At 43.4% G+C, this 21,612-nt stretch overlaps 3 protein-coding genes across 3 annotated transcripts in view; all 3 read right to left on the minus strand.

Annotated features, from left to right (window-relative positions):
- Positions 1 to 305: 305 nt before the first annotated feature.
- adnpb (activity-dependent neuroprotector homeobox b) lies at positions 306 to 14,540 on the minus strand. The gene is made up of 4 exons (XM_086214018.1): positions 13,896 to 14,540; positions 8,782 to 8,898; positions 4,407 to 4,499; positions 306 to 4,300 (listed from the first exon to the last, which is right to left on the minus strand). The coding sequence occupies exons 2-4, from the start codon at positions 8,887 to 8,889 to the stop codon at positions 1,331 to 1,333; spliced, it is 3,171 nt and encodes a 1,056-aa protein (XP_086070144.1). The 5' UTR covers positions 8,890 to 8,898; positions 13,896 to 14,540; the 3' UTR covers positions 306 to 1,330.
- A 524-nt stretch (positions 14,541 to 15,064) lies between these two features.
- Positions 15,065 to 18,846, minus strand: dpm1 (dolichyl-phosphate mannosyltransferase subunit 1, catalytic). Its single transcript, XM_086212708.1, has 9 exons — positions 18,664 to 18,846; positions 18,197 to 18,296; positions 17,965 to 17,998; positions 17,806 to 17,882; positions 17,625 to 17,650; positions 17,411 to 17,506; positions 17,257 to 17,325; positions 17,037 to 17,151; positions 15,065 to 15,818 (listed from the first exon to the last, which is right to left on the minus strand). The coding sequence occupies exons 1-9, from the start codon at positions 18,792 to 18,794 to the stop codon at positions 15,714 to 15,716; spliced, it is 753 nt and encodes a 250-aa protein (XP_086068834.1). The 5' UTR covers positions 18,795 to 18,846; the 3' UTR covers positions 15,065 to 15,713.
- Positions 18,847 to 19,234: 388 nt separating this feature from the next.
- LOC147256127 (collagen alpha-1(XX) chain-like) overlaps positions 19,235 to 21,612 on the minus strand; it is a 43,078-nt gene continuing 40,700 nt past the window's right edge. The window contains exons 41-42 of the mRNA XM_086214019.1: positions 21,365 to 21,526; positions 19,235 to 20,366 (exon numbers count right to left, since the gene is read on the minus strand). Of these exons, the coding sequence (XP_086070145.1) occupies positions 20,338 to 20,366; positions 21,365 to 21,526 (191 nt within the window). The 3' untranslated portion in view covers positions 19,235 to 20,337. The remainder of the gene's footprint in view (positions 20,367 to 21,364; positions 21,527 to 21,612) is intronic.

Below are 21,612 nucleotides of genomic sequence, written 5' to 3' on the forward strand. Positions count from 1 at the left end.
ACTGCAGCTACAACGCTCTATGTTTGACCTCATTGCATCATCCTCTGACCCTCACATGGCCGCGCATTCAATGTCCCGTCTGGAAAAAAGTTTGTCCATCTTCAGGTCCGTCGCTGGCAAACTCCTCTGTCCAGGGATCTGGTGAAGAGACGTTTACGCAAGGGGTTCTGGTTTATCAGGGTCATGAATAGATTGGAGGCTGTCTTAAATGTCACGCTTTCTTGACTATCACAACTTAAAAAATGTTTTTTAAAAAATTGACAAAAACACCCATCTCTCAGATCTTTAAGCAAACGTGGCCATCATTTCTGTGAGAAGCACAATTACAGCACTTTATTGTTCATAAATGCTTAAAAGTGAAAAATGAAAAACATAACCAAATACACACAATTTGAAGAACACATATTAAACAACTCTTTTCCAAAAAAAAAAAAAACCTTGTGTAAATGTCAGTGTGGTGGTTACTGTCCAGTCTCATGACACAAGAAAACATCAAGTTCAGTGTGAGAGAATGGAGTAAGCAGAGTACAGTCTAGGCTGTAAAAATTGTTGAAATACTCCTTTATAATGAGAACGCTTGGTGCCACTAGTCTTTGAAAAAAAAAAAAGGATAAAAATAAAAAAATAAAATCTAATCCAAGTTAACAGCAAAAACAAATCAATTCTGTTATTTTATTTATATATAGATATATTATTTTGCAAAAAAACTAGGTTTTTGTTAAAAAATAAACATACAAGAAAATACCAGCCACCAAAGCGACACCTATTGTTAAGCATACCAATGTTGAACGTATGAAGCTACCTTACACACAGGTAATAGCAAATATTTAAGGGTACATGTACGGCAACGTCTGTCCAAACATGTCTAAAAGACTGTACAAATTTACACAACCTATCTCAGCATAACAACATGAAAAATGATGGATTATCTGGTCAGCTGAACAGTTTTACCTCACAACCACTCAATGTTCTTAGCCACGTTTCAGTCCGAGTGGCTAAATTAATATTAATAACTCATTACTTCAATGTAGTAAAGTTTACACAAGGCAAAAAACTTCTTGTTTGGTGTTGTCTTTGCACCTCCAACTCCGGGAGGAGAGATTAAAACTTGGTTTAGCAATCTTTACATCAAGCTGCTCGTTGAGTTCGGTGTATTAAAGTCACTGGATGGCTTGTTTTCACTCAAGGACCGTCCCCTCCTTGTCCCGCCGCCCTTTGTCACTGATGCCCGACATAGCTGGACCGTCCCCTTTCTGTCCAGGTGAGGCAGATGTGTTGGTGTGGTTCATATCTAAAGTGTCTCTGACTGTCTTTCTGAGGACGTGAGCGGTCAGACCTGCTGCTTGCCCAGCTGTGCTCCATCTCTCCTGCTTCTAGCAGATGAAGGAACAAACTTGGGAATAATAATAGGTAAGGGGTCCCTTCCTTTAGCAGCCTCCATTGGTCCAAAGCCATTTTCTACATGTGTCCCTTCTTCCTCATCATCTTCGTCGTCGTCTTCGTCATCGTCCTCATCGTCGTAGTCTGACATATCTTCTAGATCTGAAACAATCTTGGCCCCTGTCCTTGGCTCTGTTCTCTCCTTAGCTCCAGTAAGCTGTTTGTTACCATGGAGATGTACCTCTCCCTCCTCCTGTTCCTCGTTATCCTTCTGCTGCTCTTCCTCATCACTGTCAGAGTCAATGGCAATGGGCTCAGAAAGGTCTAGAGGCATTTTCTGTGGTAAGGTGCTGTTGATTGTCTTGATTTGGTCTCTACTGGCTCTTTTGGGCCCAAATGATGTTGTTTTAGAACCCTCCAGAGTCCCAGTTGGGTTCCCCTTTGGCAGTGGCGCCACACCACCATTAGTAGCTGTAGACTCCCTGAGTCTACGGCGGGCCTGCTCCGACAGCCCCATATGGGTCCTAGATGTCCGACTTCTACTATGTCTGCCCTCGTATACACTGTCCTGAACAAATGTCAGTTCGTGATTCACTTTGCCGACCTCTTTCATACTAAACCCGAGCAATACGCTGGCATTCTGAGTTTCACATTCCTGTACACATTTCCTCCTTTTGTTGACAAAGTGGCTGGAGATGTCAGACTTCCACAGCCATAGACTCGCAGCCAGCTTCTCCACCTCCTGCTGGGTGGGATATGGCGCCCGATTGAAATACTGTGTTAGAAATGCCTTTCTTGATTCATATGAGTCGTTTTCATGTCCTTTGGGGTCAAGAGCCAGAACTACAGGTTCATCTGGGTTTTCTACAAACGTAAATGGACCATTGCTGTCCCGTGGATGGGCTCTTTCCCCAGGGGGTCCTGGCCTCCTTCTTTTTGGTGCATTTGTGTCAGAGCTATCCAAGCTGGGCCGTTTCAGAGCACTGCTCTGGGCCTGGCTGACCCGGGTAGAATGAGCTGCTCGGCTGTCCTGGCCGTTCTGGGACTTCCCCACACCACGACAATGAACCAAGTGTAAAGTGATGGTGGAGGCAGTCATGTTACTAGTATAAACCCCCAAGCAGTGAATACACTTATAGGTGAGTTTCTTTTCTACCGGATGGACTGTCTGAATAACCTGGTGCCTCTCTCTCAGGTGGTGGGCCAAGGAATCTGAGATTGGACCCTTGAGAATGGAGAAGCAAAGCGGACAAAGAGTCTTCCCCACATCCCTTTTGTAGGGCACAGTCGCCTGTGGGGCACTCTTTGTGGGTCCACTCTCAGCTGACACTGAGGGCGTTTTAGGTGGGTGCTGAGACATTAACCTCTTGCCTGATAGTAGAGAGGCAGCCAAGGCCGATGACACAGAAGTGTTGGTGTTTTGGGCGTGGAACGCCACAGACTCCTCTGGGGCATCTCTCATGTTGTAGGTAGTGACAATCAGTTGAATGTTCTTAGGGTTACCCTGCTGCAGAGTGAGGTCAAAGGTAAGGGGAGAGTCTGTGCGTGGTCCAACAGTCTCGTCTGGGTGAGAATGCCTCATGTGAGCCACCATCTTCTCAACATCATTGAAGGTAGCACGGCAGTGTGGGCAAGACAGACCATGTATCAGCATGTGATTTAACAAGGTGTCACTCGGGAGATAGCGGTTACAGTAGAGACACTTGCTGGTGAAGTTATGGATCTTCATAATGTAGTTGGCCACAGCGGGCACCTTCTCTGCTTTGTGCTCTTTCTCAAAATGAGAACTGTACACGTTCTCTGGGAAGAGCTCGTTGCAGATAGTGCAAATTTTCCACTTCTGGGTATAGGATGTGCCGAGGACCGAGGAGCCACTTTTCTTGGCTGTGACGGAGGCAACAGTTGTGGCTGCTGCTTGGACCCGGGAGCCCAGGGGGTTTGACTTGAGTGAAGATGAGGCACCGACCATTATTGAACTCCGGAGACTGCCACCAGAAATCAGTTGTTTGGCTGCATGTGACTGTTGGGGCACAGACACCTGGGCATTCCCCGGTAAAGTAACCCTTACATGCTGTCCACTGTAGGAGAACGGCTGGGTCCCTGCCTTTAATGCCAGAGCATCATGCTTCATCCCCGACAGAGGACTTTGAGAGTTGAAGCCCATCTTTGATGTGACAGCCCGCCCCAAGTGTTGTGACGCAGGAGACCGGGTTGTGGCCATCACAGCACCTTTGGGACCCATTCCAATGATGGTTTTGTCTCCTGGGGTTTTCGGGGGGATCATGAGAATTGGTTTTGGACGGGGAACTATCACACTGGTATGCCCTATCATGGCAGTCACCTGGTAGCCAATCCTCTCATGGTCCTCAATAACATGTTGAACAAGTGCCTCATAGGTCCTGGGAATAAACAGACACTTCTTGCAGTGAATCTGGTTACTGGTCACATGGTTAGCATTATGACTGTCCGTGTTTCCCGCTGTGCCACCATTCTGAGCATTAGTCTTCTCTCCTGGTTTCACAATGTAGGGCTGAGCTACTTGCTGGAAATGTTCCCTGTAGATGTGCTTTCGCACTACATTGTATAAAGGGTCCCTGTAGGTGCACTTCTTGCAGTAGTACACGGCCTGTTCCACACTGTCCCCAGTCCTCTTCAGGACCCCGTCCTTCATCATGAGCCCACCTGCTCCTCCCACCATCCCACCAGGGCCCTGCCGTACAGTATTGGTGGGCATGTGGAAAAGTTTAATGTGCGTCTCCAGAGTCTTTTTGTTGCCATTGTAAGTGCAGTAGGGGCAGTTGAGCAGGATGTTGTTCTCAAAGTCCTCACTGTGGACGTTGCGGAAGTGGCTCTTGTATGCAGAGAAATACTTGGAGGAGAAGAGGCAGCCGGAGCAGCAGAAAGGTTTGGATCTGTAGTCCTGGGACACAAGGGGGGGGTGGGGGCACACAACAGTAATGTTTATATATTTATACATATTTTTGAGCTATTGTAGTGATAGTTTATGCATATGTGTGATGACAAACCTGGACTTTGGTATGTGATGGCTCCCACATGCACACATCTTCCCAATTAGTATGTTTTATATACACCTCAGGGGGAGTATAGTCTTTATAGTCCTGTGGAAAATGACAAGGGCGTGAACGTGAATAAATATGTACTCAAAAATGTATTAACCAAGAGGATAAAATATCTAAGTGAGAACACTTACTACCAAAGATCTTAAAAGATTAAACACAACCAAGAACATTGCATAAGAACAGTCAAACTTCAGCCTGACATCATTATAGAACAAGTACAAGGACATTTTAAAATTTCGTAATAAATCTGAAAATCTCTTCAAAAAAAAAAAGTATGTTTTAACCAAGTCAATCCCACACAATGCCATGATCAAGAGAATATTTTACAAACTCTATGAAACATACATTAAATGTATAATGCTCAAAGCATTAGTTTTGTGTGATGCTTTTTCATCCCACTAAAGGCTCAACAAGAACTCAGTTGATACATGTTTATGTGGGGTTTCAAAAGACTTGTGACGTTGACCATCATCTGTATCAACTCAAGTTAAGTGTAACAAGACTTTACAGAGTTTTATTCCTTCAATCATTATCACTAAGAGTTTGGCTGCATGAAAGAGCGAGAGAGAGAGCGAGAGGTCCATCTACACACATGAACAGGCTATGAAAGAGAAAATGGCACATACTTAACAAGAAAAGACACCTGTGCACAGTCTTTGACAGTTTTTTTATTTATGCAAATTTAAGAACTTGTCAGTACCAAACTCTTTAATAATTTAGGCATAGGTCCCTGAGTGTAGAAAAAAACTGACTGATTGATGTGCATGATGGCAAAGTTTCAATGCCGTCCCGAGTTGTGAACAGACAGACAGCGAGAAAATCACACCAAGCCGAGACAAGTTACCCGTTTCTAAATTAACCTAAATGATATAACAACACTTTCAAACTCTGATGATTATTCAATCCACTTTTGCACTGAAAAAGTTGCTCTGAAGACTGTGCAGCATCAACATACGTTATTATTGGGTTAACAGGCGTATGCAAGGTGGATCAGTTGAGTTTGCTGCCTAGTGATTTAGCCATTGGTCAATGGTCGAATGTGGGATTGTCTCATTTTCTACCATGCTTTTCAGATGATCAGTGTTGTAAGTGGTATACACTCCTGATCAAAATCTTAAGACCAGTTAAAAAATTTGCAAGAAATGACATTTTGCACTGTTGGATCTTAAGAAGGTTCTAAGTAGAGCTTCAAAACGCAAAAAGAAGAAATGGAAACAAGAGACCAAAAGTTGTGAGCAGGCAATTTATTGAAAACAACAATTTAACTGAAATAGGCTGTTCATCAGCTGATCAAAAGTTGAAGAACACGGCTCAAAAGAACCCCCAAACCACCTAAAACAAAAATTGAAGTGTCAAAAACTGACTCAGTAATGAGTAGCTCCACCATTACTGTTGATCACTTCAAAAATTTGTTTTGGCATGCTTGATGCAAGTGTTTCCAAAAGGCTAGTGGGAATGTTGCTCCAAGTGGTGAAGATGGCTTCACGAAGGGCATCGACTGTCTGGAACTGATGTCCATTTTTGTAAACTTCCCTTGCCATCCATCCCCAAATGTTCTCAATTGGATTTAGATCAGGGGAACACGCAGGATGGTCCAAAAGAGTGACGTTATTGTCCTGGAAAAAGTTCTTGGTCAGGCGGGCAGTGTGAGTTGTAGTGTTGTCCTGCTGAAAAACCCAGTCATTACCACACAGACCAGGGCCCTCAGTCATGAGGGATGCCTGCTGCAACATTTCCATAGAGCCAGCTGCTGTTTGACCCCCTTGCACAACCTGGAGCTCCATGGTTCTATTGAAGGAAAAAGCACCCCAGATCATGATGGCGCCCCTCCACTGTGCCACATAGAAAACATCCCAGGTGGCATCTCCTTGTCCTGCCAGTAACGTTGGAAGCCATCACGACCATCAAGGTCAAATTTTTTTCTCGTCAGAGAATAAAACTTTCTTCCACCTTTGAATGTCCCATGTTTGGTGCTCCCTTGCAAAGTCCAAATGGGCAATTTTGTGGCGTTGAAGGAGACGTGGCCTTTGAAGATGTTTTTTTTTTAAGCCCTTCCTTCGCAGATGCCATCTGATGGTTATTGGGCTGCAGTGAGCACCAGTAATGGCCTTAATTTGGGACAAGGATCGTCCCGTGTCTTGACAGACAGACATTCGGATCCTCCGGCTCAGTGCCGGTGAGATTTTTTGGGGTCTACCACTTGATTTTTTTTTTGTTCCATAACCCTCAGGATCTTTTAAGAAATGCAAAATGACTGTCTTACTGCATCCAACCTCAGCAGCGATGGCAAGGTTGTGAGAGGCCTTGTTTATGCAGCTCAACAATCCTACCACGTTCAAAGACATCAAGAGATCTTTACAGTGTGATTACTTGACAGGAAATGTCATGGAATCCAAATTTTTGCACAGATTTTGATTTTTAAACGCTGTGGTCTTAAACTTTTGATCAGCTGATGAACAGCCTATTTCAGTTAAATTGTTGTTTTCAATAAATTGCCTGCTCACAACTTTTAGTCTCTTGTTCCCATTTCTTCTTTTTGCGTTTTGCAGCTCTACTTATAACACTCCTAAGATCCAACAGTGCAAAATGCAAATTCATGCAATTTTTTAATTGGTCTTAAGATTTTGATCAGAGTGTATGAACACACCTGAGGCTGTTTTGGCTCCATGTGTCAAAGGGACATGCTATGGCAACGCTATGTTCGCTAGCACTGATTGCAGCTATGTTAACCAGCAGACTGATGGGGGTCTGGGGCTTCATAATGTCTTCAGAGAGGAGAGAAGGATATCTATCTATCATTTCATTTCTCTTGTCTGACTCTAAAAATGATGAGACATCCCAAAAAGTGGGCGTGTTCCTTTAATTTCATGAGGCCATTAAGGACCTATGATGAAATAACAGTGGATGCAAGAGCTTACTTAGCAGCATTCATCATTTCTGAGTGAATAATGTGCCACCAACACTCAGTAATGACATTTCAAAGTTTGATTGGTATCAAATGTTAGCACTTATCGGCTCAACTTTGATACCCACTTTTCAACATTGAAGGGAAAAAGTTTTCCAGGAAAACTGGCCATATTTACAGTACACCAAGGCTTAAAAACACTGTAGGCCATGTCTTATCTAATACTGAGCAATTAGTCATAAGAGAAGTGTAAGTCTAAGACCAATTTGTCAAAGAAATGTTAGCACTACTACAGAGCCAAATCAAATATTAAGGACTCTTAAGTGTGCATCATCTGGTGAACTTTAGTTTATCATCATTGATGCACTGAAGAAAGAAGACTGGATCATTTCTAGCCACAACTTAGCTTTAAAAAATCATTTCAGTGTAGCTTTCATTTTAGTTGTGCCCCCTTCCATGAAGAGGATAGGTATGTTTCAACGGACTGGCAGAACTCACCATAACACCTGTAGCAGCAATTGTGAATAAAAAGCAGCCTTTAAAATCTCACCAAGTTCAGTGAATACGATGCTTTAACAACCCTTGTTCTCATCTCCAGTGACCCAGAACTGGTCAAGTCCTTCCTCAAGCACTTTCATATCACATCAAAAAGGACATGAAGCTTTTTCAAAAAGTTGAAAGGCCGGGCTTTGGTAATGCTGATAACCATGATAACTGTGGTCACAATAATACAGATATGACATCTCCCTATCATTTCATTTCTCTGGCAGAGACAGATTATTTCACACAGTTGAAATTGAATACCAGCTTTCTACTGCACTCTAGGACATGTTTACTTTCACTCAGGACAGGAAAATAAATGACTTATGCTTTCATATGATCTGACTGTGCAAAGAAATATCATGTATTTTGGTTTGTAACTTATGTTTTGACATAGAAAGTACAAGATCTAACCACCTAATCCCACGGATTCTTGACCAAGGTCTTGATGAAATGCGGAGAGCTAGATGCTGAATCAAGACTTTTGAGCTTTCTAGATTGAGGAAGATTTTTTTGCAACTTTCGAGCGAGATCTAACAGAATGAGGACATGGTGTCAAGGAGGGTAATCACATATTAATACGCAACGTGTTATCTTAGATGAACCCAGTTCAGTACCCTACTCTCCTCAGGCTTGCAGCAGTTGCAGGCACCCCACTGCTAAACCCTCACTTCCCACAGCAAGCTAAATGGGGAGCAACTGAGCTTTGAAACTGATCTTATTATTTAACCAACTTGAAATTTGAACAGGAAATTGTAAAACAGGATGGTGGTATAAAGACAACCTCAGGGACACTAAGAGGTCTCTTCCCCTTGAGATCCAGCTGTCAACAGAAATGAGCAGTTGTCATTATAAACACACCAAAGTCCAACTCACCTCTAGGTGATCTCTACAGAACTCCAAGCCGATGTCTCCCAGGACCTTTTTGACATTTTTCCTAGCTTTCCGCAGACTGCCCAGGTTATTGACAGGGAGCTGGAACATTCTGCCCACCTGGAGAGCAAAGACACATACAGCATGTTAGCATGACATGTGGTGGGAGAATGTGGACAGATGTCTGTCACCAGACCCCTGATATAGGAAGTATTGTTGCCTGAAACTAACTACCCACCAGACCTCACTAATCTCATAAAAACCCCCCGAGGAGAAGATGTAAACAAAAGAGCTCTTTTCTGTAAGATGCAAAATAAGCAACTCACAAAAAGATTTCAAATAACTTGAACTTGGCATTTAGACATCGTTTTCTGTAACATTCGCAATGGCTTTAGACACGACTAAGGATGAGCTTGGTGAATTTCTTGATTTAAATTGATACCAATAGTCAGGGTCCAAATTGAATTGAAGGTCTAAGGACCTTTGAGGGTCAGCTGCTCTCTCACACTGCCACTGTCTCTGATACGTGCACGTCCCCATTTTCTCCATGAGAATATGCGAAGGTCGCCCACTGGTACAGCCAGAGTTCCTTCACGCTACAGTGACTCGCCATAGCTGGGTGAGAAACCAAATCATATAACGCTGGAGATGCACCGGCGCTAGCTTGTCAAGGCTAAAATGGTTCCCTTGTAATTACACCTTTAAACATATCTTTGGCTTTTACTCGGTGTTGCTTGAGTTGAGGAGGAGGACGAAGATGATGGGGGGTTTACTACAGTTACTTTGTGTGGTGGAGGACGAGAACGGTCCCACAACTGCAACTTGAGTTCAAAGACCCTTGCAGGTAGTGCTTTGGCTTTAAATTGCTGATATGCAACCAGAGATGTCTGAGCATCCACTTTGTTTCCCTCTCTAACAAGATATTAACATATAATGTCATTTCAGTTTCATGTTAAGTTACACCTTGAATGAATAAATTGAACTGGGGCTTGTTCTCCACCACAACACATAAATACAGATGTGAACAGTCACTATCCAAAAAGCAACACATTTACCAAAAGTACTACCTTGCAAGGTTATTCTTTACAAAAGGTTATCCAGTCAAAGTACACTGTATTTGGAGGAAATGTCTACAGAGATCTAGTAGGAGTTTTATTCATAGCAGACATTTGGACTGGTCATGGTTGGAAAAGCATCAGTTGTATTCATGTGTCCCAGTAAGCCAGGTCAGTGTGACAGGGAGCCAGCATCTGCACAAGCTAAGCAGCTGCATTTTACCATCTTGCACAGGTGCTTTTTCCAGCACAGGTGCTTTTTCCTACACGGAGTTGCCAAAATGTGTGGAGTGAGGAGAGCGTTAATCGATAATAGTGTGAGTGAGTATTGAGTAGAGAGACGATAATCTGGTGATGAGGCAAAAGATAGCAAACATGTTTGCAGAACACCTTTGAGAGCCAACATCAAAAATTTGAGCAACAAAGATGCAACCCAGAGCTCAATGGTTTATTTAAAGAAGGAACTTTTTCTGTACTATGAAGGCGGTTGACTTTTCAGGTGAGTATATCACCACGGTAACGAATGCTGCCTCTCTAACCTTTTCCAGAGAAGGCTGAGAGGCAAGAAATCAAGGTCAAACATACAAGCAAGGCCTACTGACCAATCACTCCCTATGAAAGATGTCGTCAGTGCCCATCTCACTGATAATTTGACATCAGTGCGTGGCTCCTGGGAGGGTCTTTCAGGGGTTTAGTGGACAAATTCAGTTATCAGCCCGGTAACAGCGAAAAGAGTGATGCTCATACTGATTCATATGCAATCATCCACACCACCCATTCATTTAAAGTCGACCAAAAACGATTACCATAAGATCTAGATTACATAGTGTGTCAATAATGAACTGTGATATTGCAAAGTCAGTTAATGTACTGTCCACACTTTAACAGTTGGCTATTTTGCATTATTTTTGAAAGGTTATAGTTTGTTCATCTGAAGGGAAATATGCCACTCTCCTACCTCCTTTCACACAAAATCCTGCACACAAACAGGTGGTGAGATGCTTGCATGGCTTCATGGATTGATAACTGTGTATCCCCGATAGTTGGCTGTCTAGCTTTGTCAACTCGCAAAACCCTAAAAATTCCCTGGAGACGCAACAATTGCTTTGAAGTACAGGCCCCAGAACAGCTATTGTGAAATGTCCTTTTCTTCCACGATAACAAATGTTGCTGCAACCTATTACAAGTCTGTGTGACAGTGTGTAAAATCTCTAGCTCGCATTCAATCTTTGGTAGCTGGAGTGAAAGCAGCATGGAGGACAGTGACGGCGTTCCTGTTGTATTTTCAGATCCGGTCTGTTTTTTCAAACTTAACACTGAATGATGGTAGAGCACTGGTGCTTGAGCACAGACAGGTTTGATTTGTGGCTGAGAGCACAAAATCGCCAAAGTTACCAGCAGAGGTGACGGGCTTTCATTCTTCCATGTATAATATTGGGTTAGGGCGAGGGGAGCTCCAACTGCTCGTCGCATGACGGCCTCAAATTATGTTTTCACTCGGGTTTTGTGCTTTCATCAATGCTGACTGGAGCTCGGCAGAAAAATACCCATGTCATTGACAGGGTCGTTTGACTCGAAGTTGAATGCCGATTAAATCCGTTCCCACTGCAAAAAAAGATCCGGGTGTTAGCAGGTTTTTTGGGCAGTGGGAAATGGGTTTAAGAGAAACCAGATCTAAAACATAATCTGGCGTTATCACCAACAATAAGTGTAATTTCAGTTAAGTCTAGAGTAGGGACGCAACAGTACAGCTAGCTGTCTGGTCGTGGCAGTTTGCATCATTTTCTTCAGTTTTAGTTCAGTTTCCTTTGTATATTAATAACAAAAAATAAAAAACAGCGGAAGACAAAAGACTAGCTAAAGACCTTGAAACAGAGAAACATTCACATCGAGCTGAAATGGAAAGGAAGTTGCTACCGTGTTTGGCTGTCATTTAATCAATGCATATGTTCTTCTCTGCACACTTTCATAGAAGGTGGAACTGAAAGGTCATCTGTTTATCTTCACAACCTTACAACAGTTTGATTTTGCATTCCTAATGATGTAATGTTAGCCAACAGAAGTGATGGCTGGTACTAAAAAGTTTCTGGTCAAGTGTCAACTAAAATCAGAACTCCGTGTGGTAAGGTCAAAGGTCACTGAGGCATGATGACATAAAGGCAACGCCATAACAAACAGAACAGTCCTAAACAGTTCCTGTTAAGATCTCAACTAATTTCCCCACTAGATTCAGAGCAAAGGATGTGTGCGTGTGTGTGTGTGTGTGTGTGTGTATGTGTGTGTGTGTCCACCAACTGTTGTCCCTGTGCAGGGCAGAAACAACTAGAGACATACATGTCAATTGGCCTGGTGTGTGTTGTTCACAGACAAACAGATGGGTAAAAGTGCAATTGCTGAAGTGTGGCGAGACACACACACCCTTACCACCTCCCCTCACTGTCTCCTCTCCTGCCTCCTCTCAATACATGTAGATGGCGCTAGAGAGGCGCTCCATTATGTAAGCCTCCATACACTCTGCCTGCCCCCTTTTTCTCCCTGCCTTGCAATCCCATCACAGAATGGCGCCTCCTATTGAGTCAGCAGCAGCCTCTACAATATGTCTGCAGTGGAGGGGGAGGGAGGGAGGGATGTTGTAAGGGAGGAAGGGGAGGGACAGAGGGAGCAAGAGTGAGAGAGATTGGAAGGGGGAGGGAGGGCATGAGAGAGAATGAGGTGGGGGAGTGTAATGAAGGGAGCTGAGAGGATGAGGAGGGAGGGAAGGGGAAGTGGGCGAGCAAGGGAGGGTAGAAGGAGTGTGAGGGAATAGATGAGAGGAAAGGAAAGAGGACAGAGAGGAGTGAGCGACGGAAGTGGAGGGGGGAGGGGATTGGGAGGCAGGGAGGTCGGACAGACAGGCTCAGAGGAGAAGCGAGGGGAGGGTGAGGGAGGGAGGGAGGGAGGGAGTGGGTGGGTGGGTGGAGGTTGAGGGGGGAGAGAGAAAATGGAAGAGGGTGAGAGAAAAGAGGGCGGGATGGGCTGGCAAGGAGGGGAGGGGGTGGGATGAGGAGGAAGAAAAGGAGAGTGAAAAAAAAGCCAAGGAGACGCTGAGTAGGAGGGGAGGGAGGGAGAGAAGGAGGAGGAGAGGGAGGAAGGCTGCTCTGCTCAGTGCTGCTGGCAGAAAACAGGTTCCCCCTCCTACTGTGATAGTAAGACAAGAGGCCTCCCAACCTTGGAGTCCAAGGTACTCTACCATCACTCTTACCCTCTAAGTGTGGATGCTAACTGGAGTCAGTCTTCAGGTGACATCACTGGTACCAGAAAAGTTTGGCAAGTGTTAAATGAACTCAAATGACACCAGAGTCTTTTCACATGGACGATACCTGTGTATCAAGCTGAACACCTCCAACAATGAGGAGTGTGTGTTGGGATGATAGTCGTGGCCATGATCACAGGCTGCTTTGACAGTACCTTCCCCCTTTCCACACCCCTCCGGATCAAAGGCAGGTTTGAGTGCATCCCAACCTCTGTCACCTGACTGAGAGCCTTTAGTTTGGCATGTATTATCTGAATCTGTATATGGCTATCAATCAATATGTATCTCATGTGATGCCCCCCCCCCCCCCCCAGACAGAAATGTAACCTTACTTTCAATCCTTACAATATTTCTGATGAACTAAATCCCATATTATATAGTAGGAGCTTCAGGTGAGGGGGTCGTGTTCTGCTCTCACCAGGGTCCTTAATATCCCCCTTAATCAACAATCCGGAGGGGCAGTAGCTTTGGCAGGGAGCTGCTGCCACTGACAAAGACTGGGTACACACCGCGCTAAGTTAGCATGCTAAGCTAGCCAACTCGCACCAACAACATGGGTTTATCACAACTAATACTGGCATAATGGTGCTTCATTATAAACACACTGAGGCTACCAACTCTAGCGGAGATGTCATTCTGCCCGAGGTTTTGATGAACCCCACGACTTTTAAGAAAGTAACGTTAGCGGCACACACAAGCAAGTTACCTTAACGTTAGCTGTAGGAGCAAACTGTCTCGCTTGCGGCTAACATTATGACAGACAAGTTTACCTGCTTTCACATCCACTGCTCCCCTCTGGGTGAAATATGTCACCTCAGGGTGACTGAGGCGACGTATGGACAATAAACACTCTTCACTGAATTCTCCGTAGTATCCTGGCAGGGGACCACTAGCTCCGCGGAGGCAGAACCAGTCACCCTGCCGTCGGTGTACACTCCAACCCCGAGCTCGCCGACACAGGCTGTCTTCTTCCCTCTGGTCGGCAAACGGGAACAGAGAGCCTCCGAACCTCATTAGACAGTTAAACCCTCCATTCTCTGGGCTGGTGAGGGCGGACACATGTCCTGTTGGTGAACACAAACATCTAGATGTGTACTCTTTCACATAAAAAGCCTAAGTTTTCTTGTAGCTGGGGTTAGGGCTTAAACCATTCTCCTCTCTGACAGACAATACACATCCAGCCTCGAAATTGCCCTATCCAAAATGGCGCAAATAAAAGGGGCGGAAGTGACATGTAGCTACTTGATTAGCATAAATAATCTCATTGTGGGATCCTCGCAAGCCCGGCTCATTAAAACTGTTGATTGGTCCGTTAGTCAGTTCGGCCAATTAAGCAAACGCTGGTTTAATACAAGGTACAACATCACTAAAAACCCGCGGTGGATCTTTGGTTCTTGTGTCTGACTCTAAGGGGTAAACAACCCGGCGCAGTAGTTGCGGGCTTTAGCCGACAGCGGGCGTCCTACCAGAATGGGCTTCTATGGATACAGCGCAGGCGTACATACGGCTGTGTTTCACTGTGCCCAGTTCTACCAAAACCGACCGGGACTACTTTCCTGCATGGTGCCTTCAGCTCAGCAGCCTTAAGAACTATACTGTTTATTAGTCTCTAATAAAACGTAAAAGATTTAAATAATTTAAGTAAAGGCAAAAGTTCTCAAACAACTAGGGTACACGTTTGCCATTCTAATGTAACACAGAACTTCACAGTTGATTCATAAAACAACCCTCTTTCATCTGAAGATAGAACAGAATCCAGCATCTTGAACCCAGAGGATACATGCATGCTGATGTAACTGCTGGACAACATCAGCACACTGTCAAAGTCAGAAGCACACAGTGTATTTGATATACAATTTTTGTTAAGCCCAGAACCCATTAATGTTCATTTATGACAGGTCCATGAGGCATTTTAGGGTTTGAGTCACAAACAAAGACAACAATTTCAAAAATTTAATTTCTTACAAACAACCACAAGTGAGGTTCATATACATTTTTACCATACATTTTCATGATTTTCCCTAACATTTGAGTTCAATCCCCATGACCATACATTCTGAAATAGTGTACGTGAAAAATAAACAGAAATCCTTGTCAAAATTTACGAGAGTATATCTGACCAAAATTAATGACAGGTAGTGTGATTTGATTGAGCAGATATATTTACATATATCTGCTCAATCAAATAAGTAAGCAGTAGTAAGCAGATATGAACCTAAAGAGATTTGACTCAGTCCATTCTAACCACAAATACTCTAATATTCGGGTACATGACTCTTTCTGAAAAATTTCCCCGGGCGTAGAAATTGATCTTTTTTTCCCCCAGGGTTTCATGACTGTATGAAGTTTGAATATCATCCCTGTTTTAATACAGCAGAGCATGATGGGGAAGTAAAGCGCTATGTCGCTACAGTCCAGCGAATGGTTCCTGGCAGTAAAGCATGTTCTATGTACTGGTCACAAGGGGGGGGGGGGGGGGGGGGTTCTTGTTTCTGTCCTGTCACCATGTGACAAGTGGAACATTTGTGGAACATTTGGGCCATTCCAGCTCTGGTAGTCTTCTGGAGCTCAGGGTGACACACCACTGATCACGTAGTGGCGAAGAGTGTGAGCAGTCCTTTCACGAATGACACGATCTCATTCCCTCCCAGTTTGGACTCTCCATAAACCCGATCCACAAAAGAAATGGGGACCTGTCATGTGAAAGAAAAGGGTCAGTCATTTCCTCTCTCTCTCTCTCTCTCTCTCCTTTTTTAGACACTACCAGATTCAATTCTGATAGTGGAATAAGTCATGTGACAGGGTTTGTGTGACGCTCCAAACAGTGGATCCACCATTTTCCAACAGTAGGGCAGCAGTTGTTTGTCTGAGCTGTCACTGCCACTAAGCTTAAAAGGACCTTGCTAACTTTTTGGGAACTGTGCTTATTGTCCATCATTATTAGAAGTACAGAAGCAGATAAGACACTCGTCTTTCCACTCTAACTGCTAGTTAGCTTAGCTGCAATGAACACTGTAGGTGGGGCACAGTAGCAAACCATCTCAGAAGTCATCAAATACACACTTATCCAAAATGGTCCTTTCCTGCATTAATAGCCTTAGGAACGTGTTTAGTATTCACTGTGAAAAAGTTGATGAAAATTACATATTTTTATCTGAGACCCAGGTACGCACTTGAAACTACTTTCTTTACAAGGCGCAGTGATTTGGTTATGACGGTGCTTTCAGTGAATGTCGCTACTAACCGACTTTGCAAGAGAGGATGAGGAGGATGGCCCCTAGACAAACCAAGATCCTGATCCTGATCTATTTGAACCAGGATACAGAGGGAGTGTAGGCTGTGGAGGTTCAGAAAGCAAGACGTGATGGGAGGCTGAGGCCCTCAAAGAAGTTCCAGGTTCTATCCATGAAGTCAAAAATTATTTTGGACAAAAGTGTGTTGAACGACATGAGACAGTTTTCTCAACTGCTCCATTGCTAGCGTTCATTGTATGAAAGCTAACCAGCTATCAGTCACCTGGAGGGGGCATCTATTTGCTTGTCCGGCTTAAAAAAAAAAGCAAGATAATAAGCTTATTTCAAAATAAATTGCCATAATCATCTGAAAAAAAACACTGACAGGTGTGTCTCTTCTTCTCTACATGATTTTTGAAGACACTGTTAATTCAAGACATTGTTCATTTCAGTAAAAGCCCACTATCTAGCCAATTCTGTTGGTTTGACCTAAGCTAGCTGTTGCTCCGTTTCTCGTTAAGCTAAGCTAACTTGCTGCCAGCACTCACCTCATGTGTAAAGGACAAATCTGACAGCGGCCCTTCTGTCTACTAGGTTGAACCACTCACTCGGGGAAAACCCCCCAGCCCCCAAAACAAGGGACAAATGAACGAGGGGATAAAAGAATTAGCGCCTCACTTCTCCGATGGTGTAGTTGAGCTGTCTGGCTCGGACGATCATCTCCATTTGAAAGACGTATCCTTTGGACACACACCGCTCAACCAGATTCTCCAACACATTCTTCTTATACAGTCTGATGTGAAGAAGACAAACAACAGGAGTGTGAGAGAACACCCTCACAGCCTTTATGTGCCAACTCAGTAACATTTATTTCCCAGGGGGGATTAGCACCACGGACCTGAAGCTGCCAGTGAGGTCTGACGCACCAGGTCTAAGCAACACCTGAGTCAGGAAGTTGGCGCCCCGACTGAATGTAGCAGAGGAAAGAAGAAGAAAATTAAACCTCCATCTCTTATAACTGTGGTTAACCAAGAAAAGTCCACATCATTTACCTGATGAGTTTTCGGCGCAGGTCCCAACCATATACACCTCCGTTCCCTTGGTACCGAGTGCCAGACACCATGTCATAATCTCCTTCCTTCTGCTTTCTGACAAACAACATAAAGCCACTTATGCATAAATATAAACAATTTTTCATGGTGGAATGAGTTGTTATTATGGTTCAAAAATTCAGACATTAAATAAATCATATACTTGTAAACTTACTCAATAAATTCTGGGATGAATTTGGGCTAAAATAAAAAAAAAACACGAGTATTAGTCTTGTGTACAAAACCTTATATACTTCATCTAACATCACATATCTATAAAACACTCGATGTGAAGCTTGATGAAGCTTGGCCTCCTCTGTCATACGGTGCTGCAAACACAACTAAGCTCCACTCACATGATGAGAAAGGTCAGCATCCATGATGATGATGAAGTTTCCAGTGGCGTGCTTCATCCCGTGGATGTAGGCAGTGCCTGAGACGGGAAACAAGAGTTCAACAGCAGCTGTATCAAAGCTGTACGCCGATTTGAATTATTGGCAGTTTTATTGACTCACCTAAGCCTAATTTTTTTGCTCTTGGTCGTAGAAGCTAGAACACAGAAGATTCAAAATGATTTATTTACCAGCAATATATATTAGTATGTAATATTAGTTTGTAGTTTTGAATGTAACATTTTAAATCAGATGTAAATGAACTCCATTACCAAGGTGTTATTACAGTAACAAATGAATTATTATAAGATAATTTCATGACGCAGACAGCAAGGAAGAATACCTGTTAACTTACAATCTTATCCTCTCCATAAATTGACTGCAACTGCTCAGCCACGTCGAGTGTCCCATCAGGGCTTCCGTCGTCAATGACGATAATCTCATAGTTGAATCCGCTAGAAAATAGACAAATAATTTGTTGAAGTGTTTTTATTCATACCTCTTAGAGTAAAAACTAAAGTGAGCAGATTGTTTGTATTTCATTGAAATGTAATCGCACAATGACGTTATACAAAAAAAAATACAGGCGAGGCTGTTCACAGTTTAGCAACTCCCTTCGACAAAAAAATACATGTCGAAAACAGGAGCTAATTAATCGTGACGGGTTCCTAAATATATCTTGTCTGAACTTCGGACTCGACACATGCGACGCAAAACGAGCGAAGTCGTCACTTGGTGAGCCTGGTTTAGTGACAGCTCATCACTTGCTCGATAACGCTAGCTAGCTTACATTAGCCGCTCTGGTGACACCCAGGAACTCACCTTTCACCAAAATATTTAACCAAAAGCCACACTATCAAGGGTAGGTTTTCTCTTTCGTTGTAGGTGGGCAATAAGACAGAATATTTATCCCCATTATTCCGTTCCGAGTGCGAAGTTTTCCTGCTTGCCATGGTGACGCGAAACTGTTCGACTCACACAGTGTAAAATACCAAGTGTAACACAGAATCCTGTTTGGGGTTTTCAAAATAAATTATCACAATACACAGCCGCTTCATAAGTAAGTAATGGCCTGTGTATTCCATGGGGCTCTCGATAATACCCTTTTAAATATAGTCGAGTTTAACATTTAGGGGAATTATACGTTTTCCCTTGTCCTGTTATAAGTACTTGTCACTTTTACTTAGAAACTGAAACAATATTTGGCATTGAACAGGAAATGTGTTGGACCAATGGAATTAGCTTAACACTTCCCGTGTGCTCTCCAAAATAGACACTACTGGAAACAATTCTCGATTCGAGACGTTCCGATAAAAAATATTGAATGATTGAAAAGGTAGCATTCCTCATGGGGGGGGGCATGGCTTAGTGGTAGAGGTTGCTGGTTTGATCCTGGTGACCATGTCAAAGAATTCTTGAGCAAGATACAGAATGCCTAATTGCTCCAGCCTAATTGCTCCTGATGACCCGTCCAGGGTGAAGTCCATCTCTCAACTAATGTCAGCTGGCATAGGCTCCACCCCTCCCCCTTAACTGATGAGGGGTATAGAAAATGGATGGATGATTCTTCTAGTAGCTAATCTTTTTCTCTCACACTACACATCGAGGTCAGAGGTCAGGTTTAGTGTTCTAGCTGCCTTGAACGTTTACAGGGGATACAGCTAAGTTTGTAGCAATGGCCTTCCATGAAAAAAAAAAGACAAACACATTTTATTAAATGCAATTTAATGGCATTTTATTATCAAAATAAAAAACATACACACAAAAACTCTGACACATACACCACACACACTTTGTCCTTCTCTCTTTTTCAAACACAAACACACGTTTGTCACCTAAACCCCGGAATGAAATAATAATAACAATAATAATAATAATAATTATAATAATAAGGAATAAACCTGGAAAATTATTGATTATACATACAATATCATACATGAATAACTGCATACACAGACTATAATAGGCAATATACAAATTATACTACACAACATTCTCACAGTGTCATTTATACCATGGAATGAAAAGGAACTTTTCCACCATGGATAATGTCTTTTCATAGTTCTTGAGGCAGTTAAGGTTAGAATGTAACTCAGAAGGCTAAACTACTTGGCTTTGATATAGTGCATGATTACATAAACATAAGGAAAGGCTTCAGTGCGATTATGGTTCATGAGACAGCACATTACTGATCCCAGCAGGAAAATAGTTCCATAAGAATGCTAGAACCATATTCTCTAATGGCAGCATTCCCACTTACTAATAGAAATGACATCAGCTCACTTCTCAGCTGTGTCTGCATCAAAGAACGCTGTAACCAGACAGAGAGATGCTTCCTGGATCGTGGTAAGGTCAACACACCACGTCACCTCCATGCTGCTTCCTTCGGCTCCAGTCCCAGTTTGTCACTCAGCTCCAAAGGAATCGTAGTCATTTCATCACATGTCCCTCATGACATCATCACCTCTCTGTCGCTGCCTGTGCATTCGTATCCACTCAAGGCTGGTAGCCATAATAAGGGTCGTCTGGATGAGGAGGGAACACAGACACAATCGTGGACATTTACGGTGGCTGTGCCAGCACTTGATCGGATCTTTATTACCACAACAGAACTTTGAATGTCAGGTGCCATTTTAGTTGGCTGTGACTAATGTGTTCACTGTGATACATGACCTGAGTCCACCAAAGCCTTTTTTTGAAGTGAGAATGCCAGCTACAGATTCAAAAACACCTGGAGCACTTGGATGGAGGACCTAATCATTTCATCAGCCAGTCAATAGACTGGTAGATGTGTGTGAAGTGGCCGCCTACACACCATAATAGCCTCAGGCCAGTTTATTCATATATTCTCTCCCTCACTCTCAAATTAAAAAAAATATTGGCTGAATGAGTGGTTACCAGAATTTTTCACACTATTTTTAACTCCACTCCGAAATCAGTTTTGGCATCCCATGTGGTTCGGCAGTGTTTTTTCAACTCCAACACTCTTGGTTGATGACACAGAATCTCAGTGGAAGTAAAACTGTTAGTACACAGGAGAATTCTTCCTCTCATCATTGCTATCAATGACCCTGAAATGGCAAGAGAAGACAGACTTGTGAGTCTGTGTGGGTTCATGAGATTTTTGAGGGCAAGAAAATGTTTTAGCTAATACATTTATCTGGTTCCAGAGTTTCTCTGTTGTACAGGTTATACTTTTACATGTAGGACGTGACGGTTGGTGTTTGTGGTCTTTAGTCCCGCCCCTCCTCCATGGAGGCTGGGTAAAATCTGACAATGGGTTCAGCACTTACCCAGAGTTGAAATATTTTCTCCATGACCAGACAAAAAAAAGAGTGAAATACTCAGCACTTCCAGCACAATGGACACTCAGTATCTCTTCATGCTCCTGGTGTTTCAACAGTTTAACGTACACTTACCTCAGCAAACCATGCTTTGGTGGAACCAGGCCCTTGAGATGGAAGTCACTCTGACTGGATGATCAGATCACATACTCAGATATGAAGTAAGTGAGAAATCTAACCTGTTTGCTGGGGAACTCTGTGGCAGCCTCCACTGCTGTCACACACACCCGGGGGTCCAATCTCACCTGGCTGGCCAGGAGGTCCTGGGATCCCAGGTGGTCCTGTCTTACCGTCCTCTCCTTTGGACCCTGGGACTCCCAGCTTGGACTCACCAGGAGGACCTGTGGACACACACATCTGTTCAACGAAGGTCTCAATCTTTACAATAGTAGGATGCACCAAGAAAAAAGGGTTTAGATGCATGTCG

Source organism: Aulostomus chinensis, chromosome 9 (genome assembly GCF_037954235.1).
Source record: "Aulostomus chinensis isolate RoL2024-O1b breed Wild chromosome 9, RoL_Achi_v1.0, whole genome shotgun sequence".
NCBI lineage: Eukaryota > Metazoa > Chordata > Actinopteri > Syngnathiformes > Aulostomidae > Aulostomus > Aulostomus chinensis.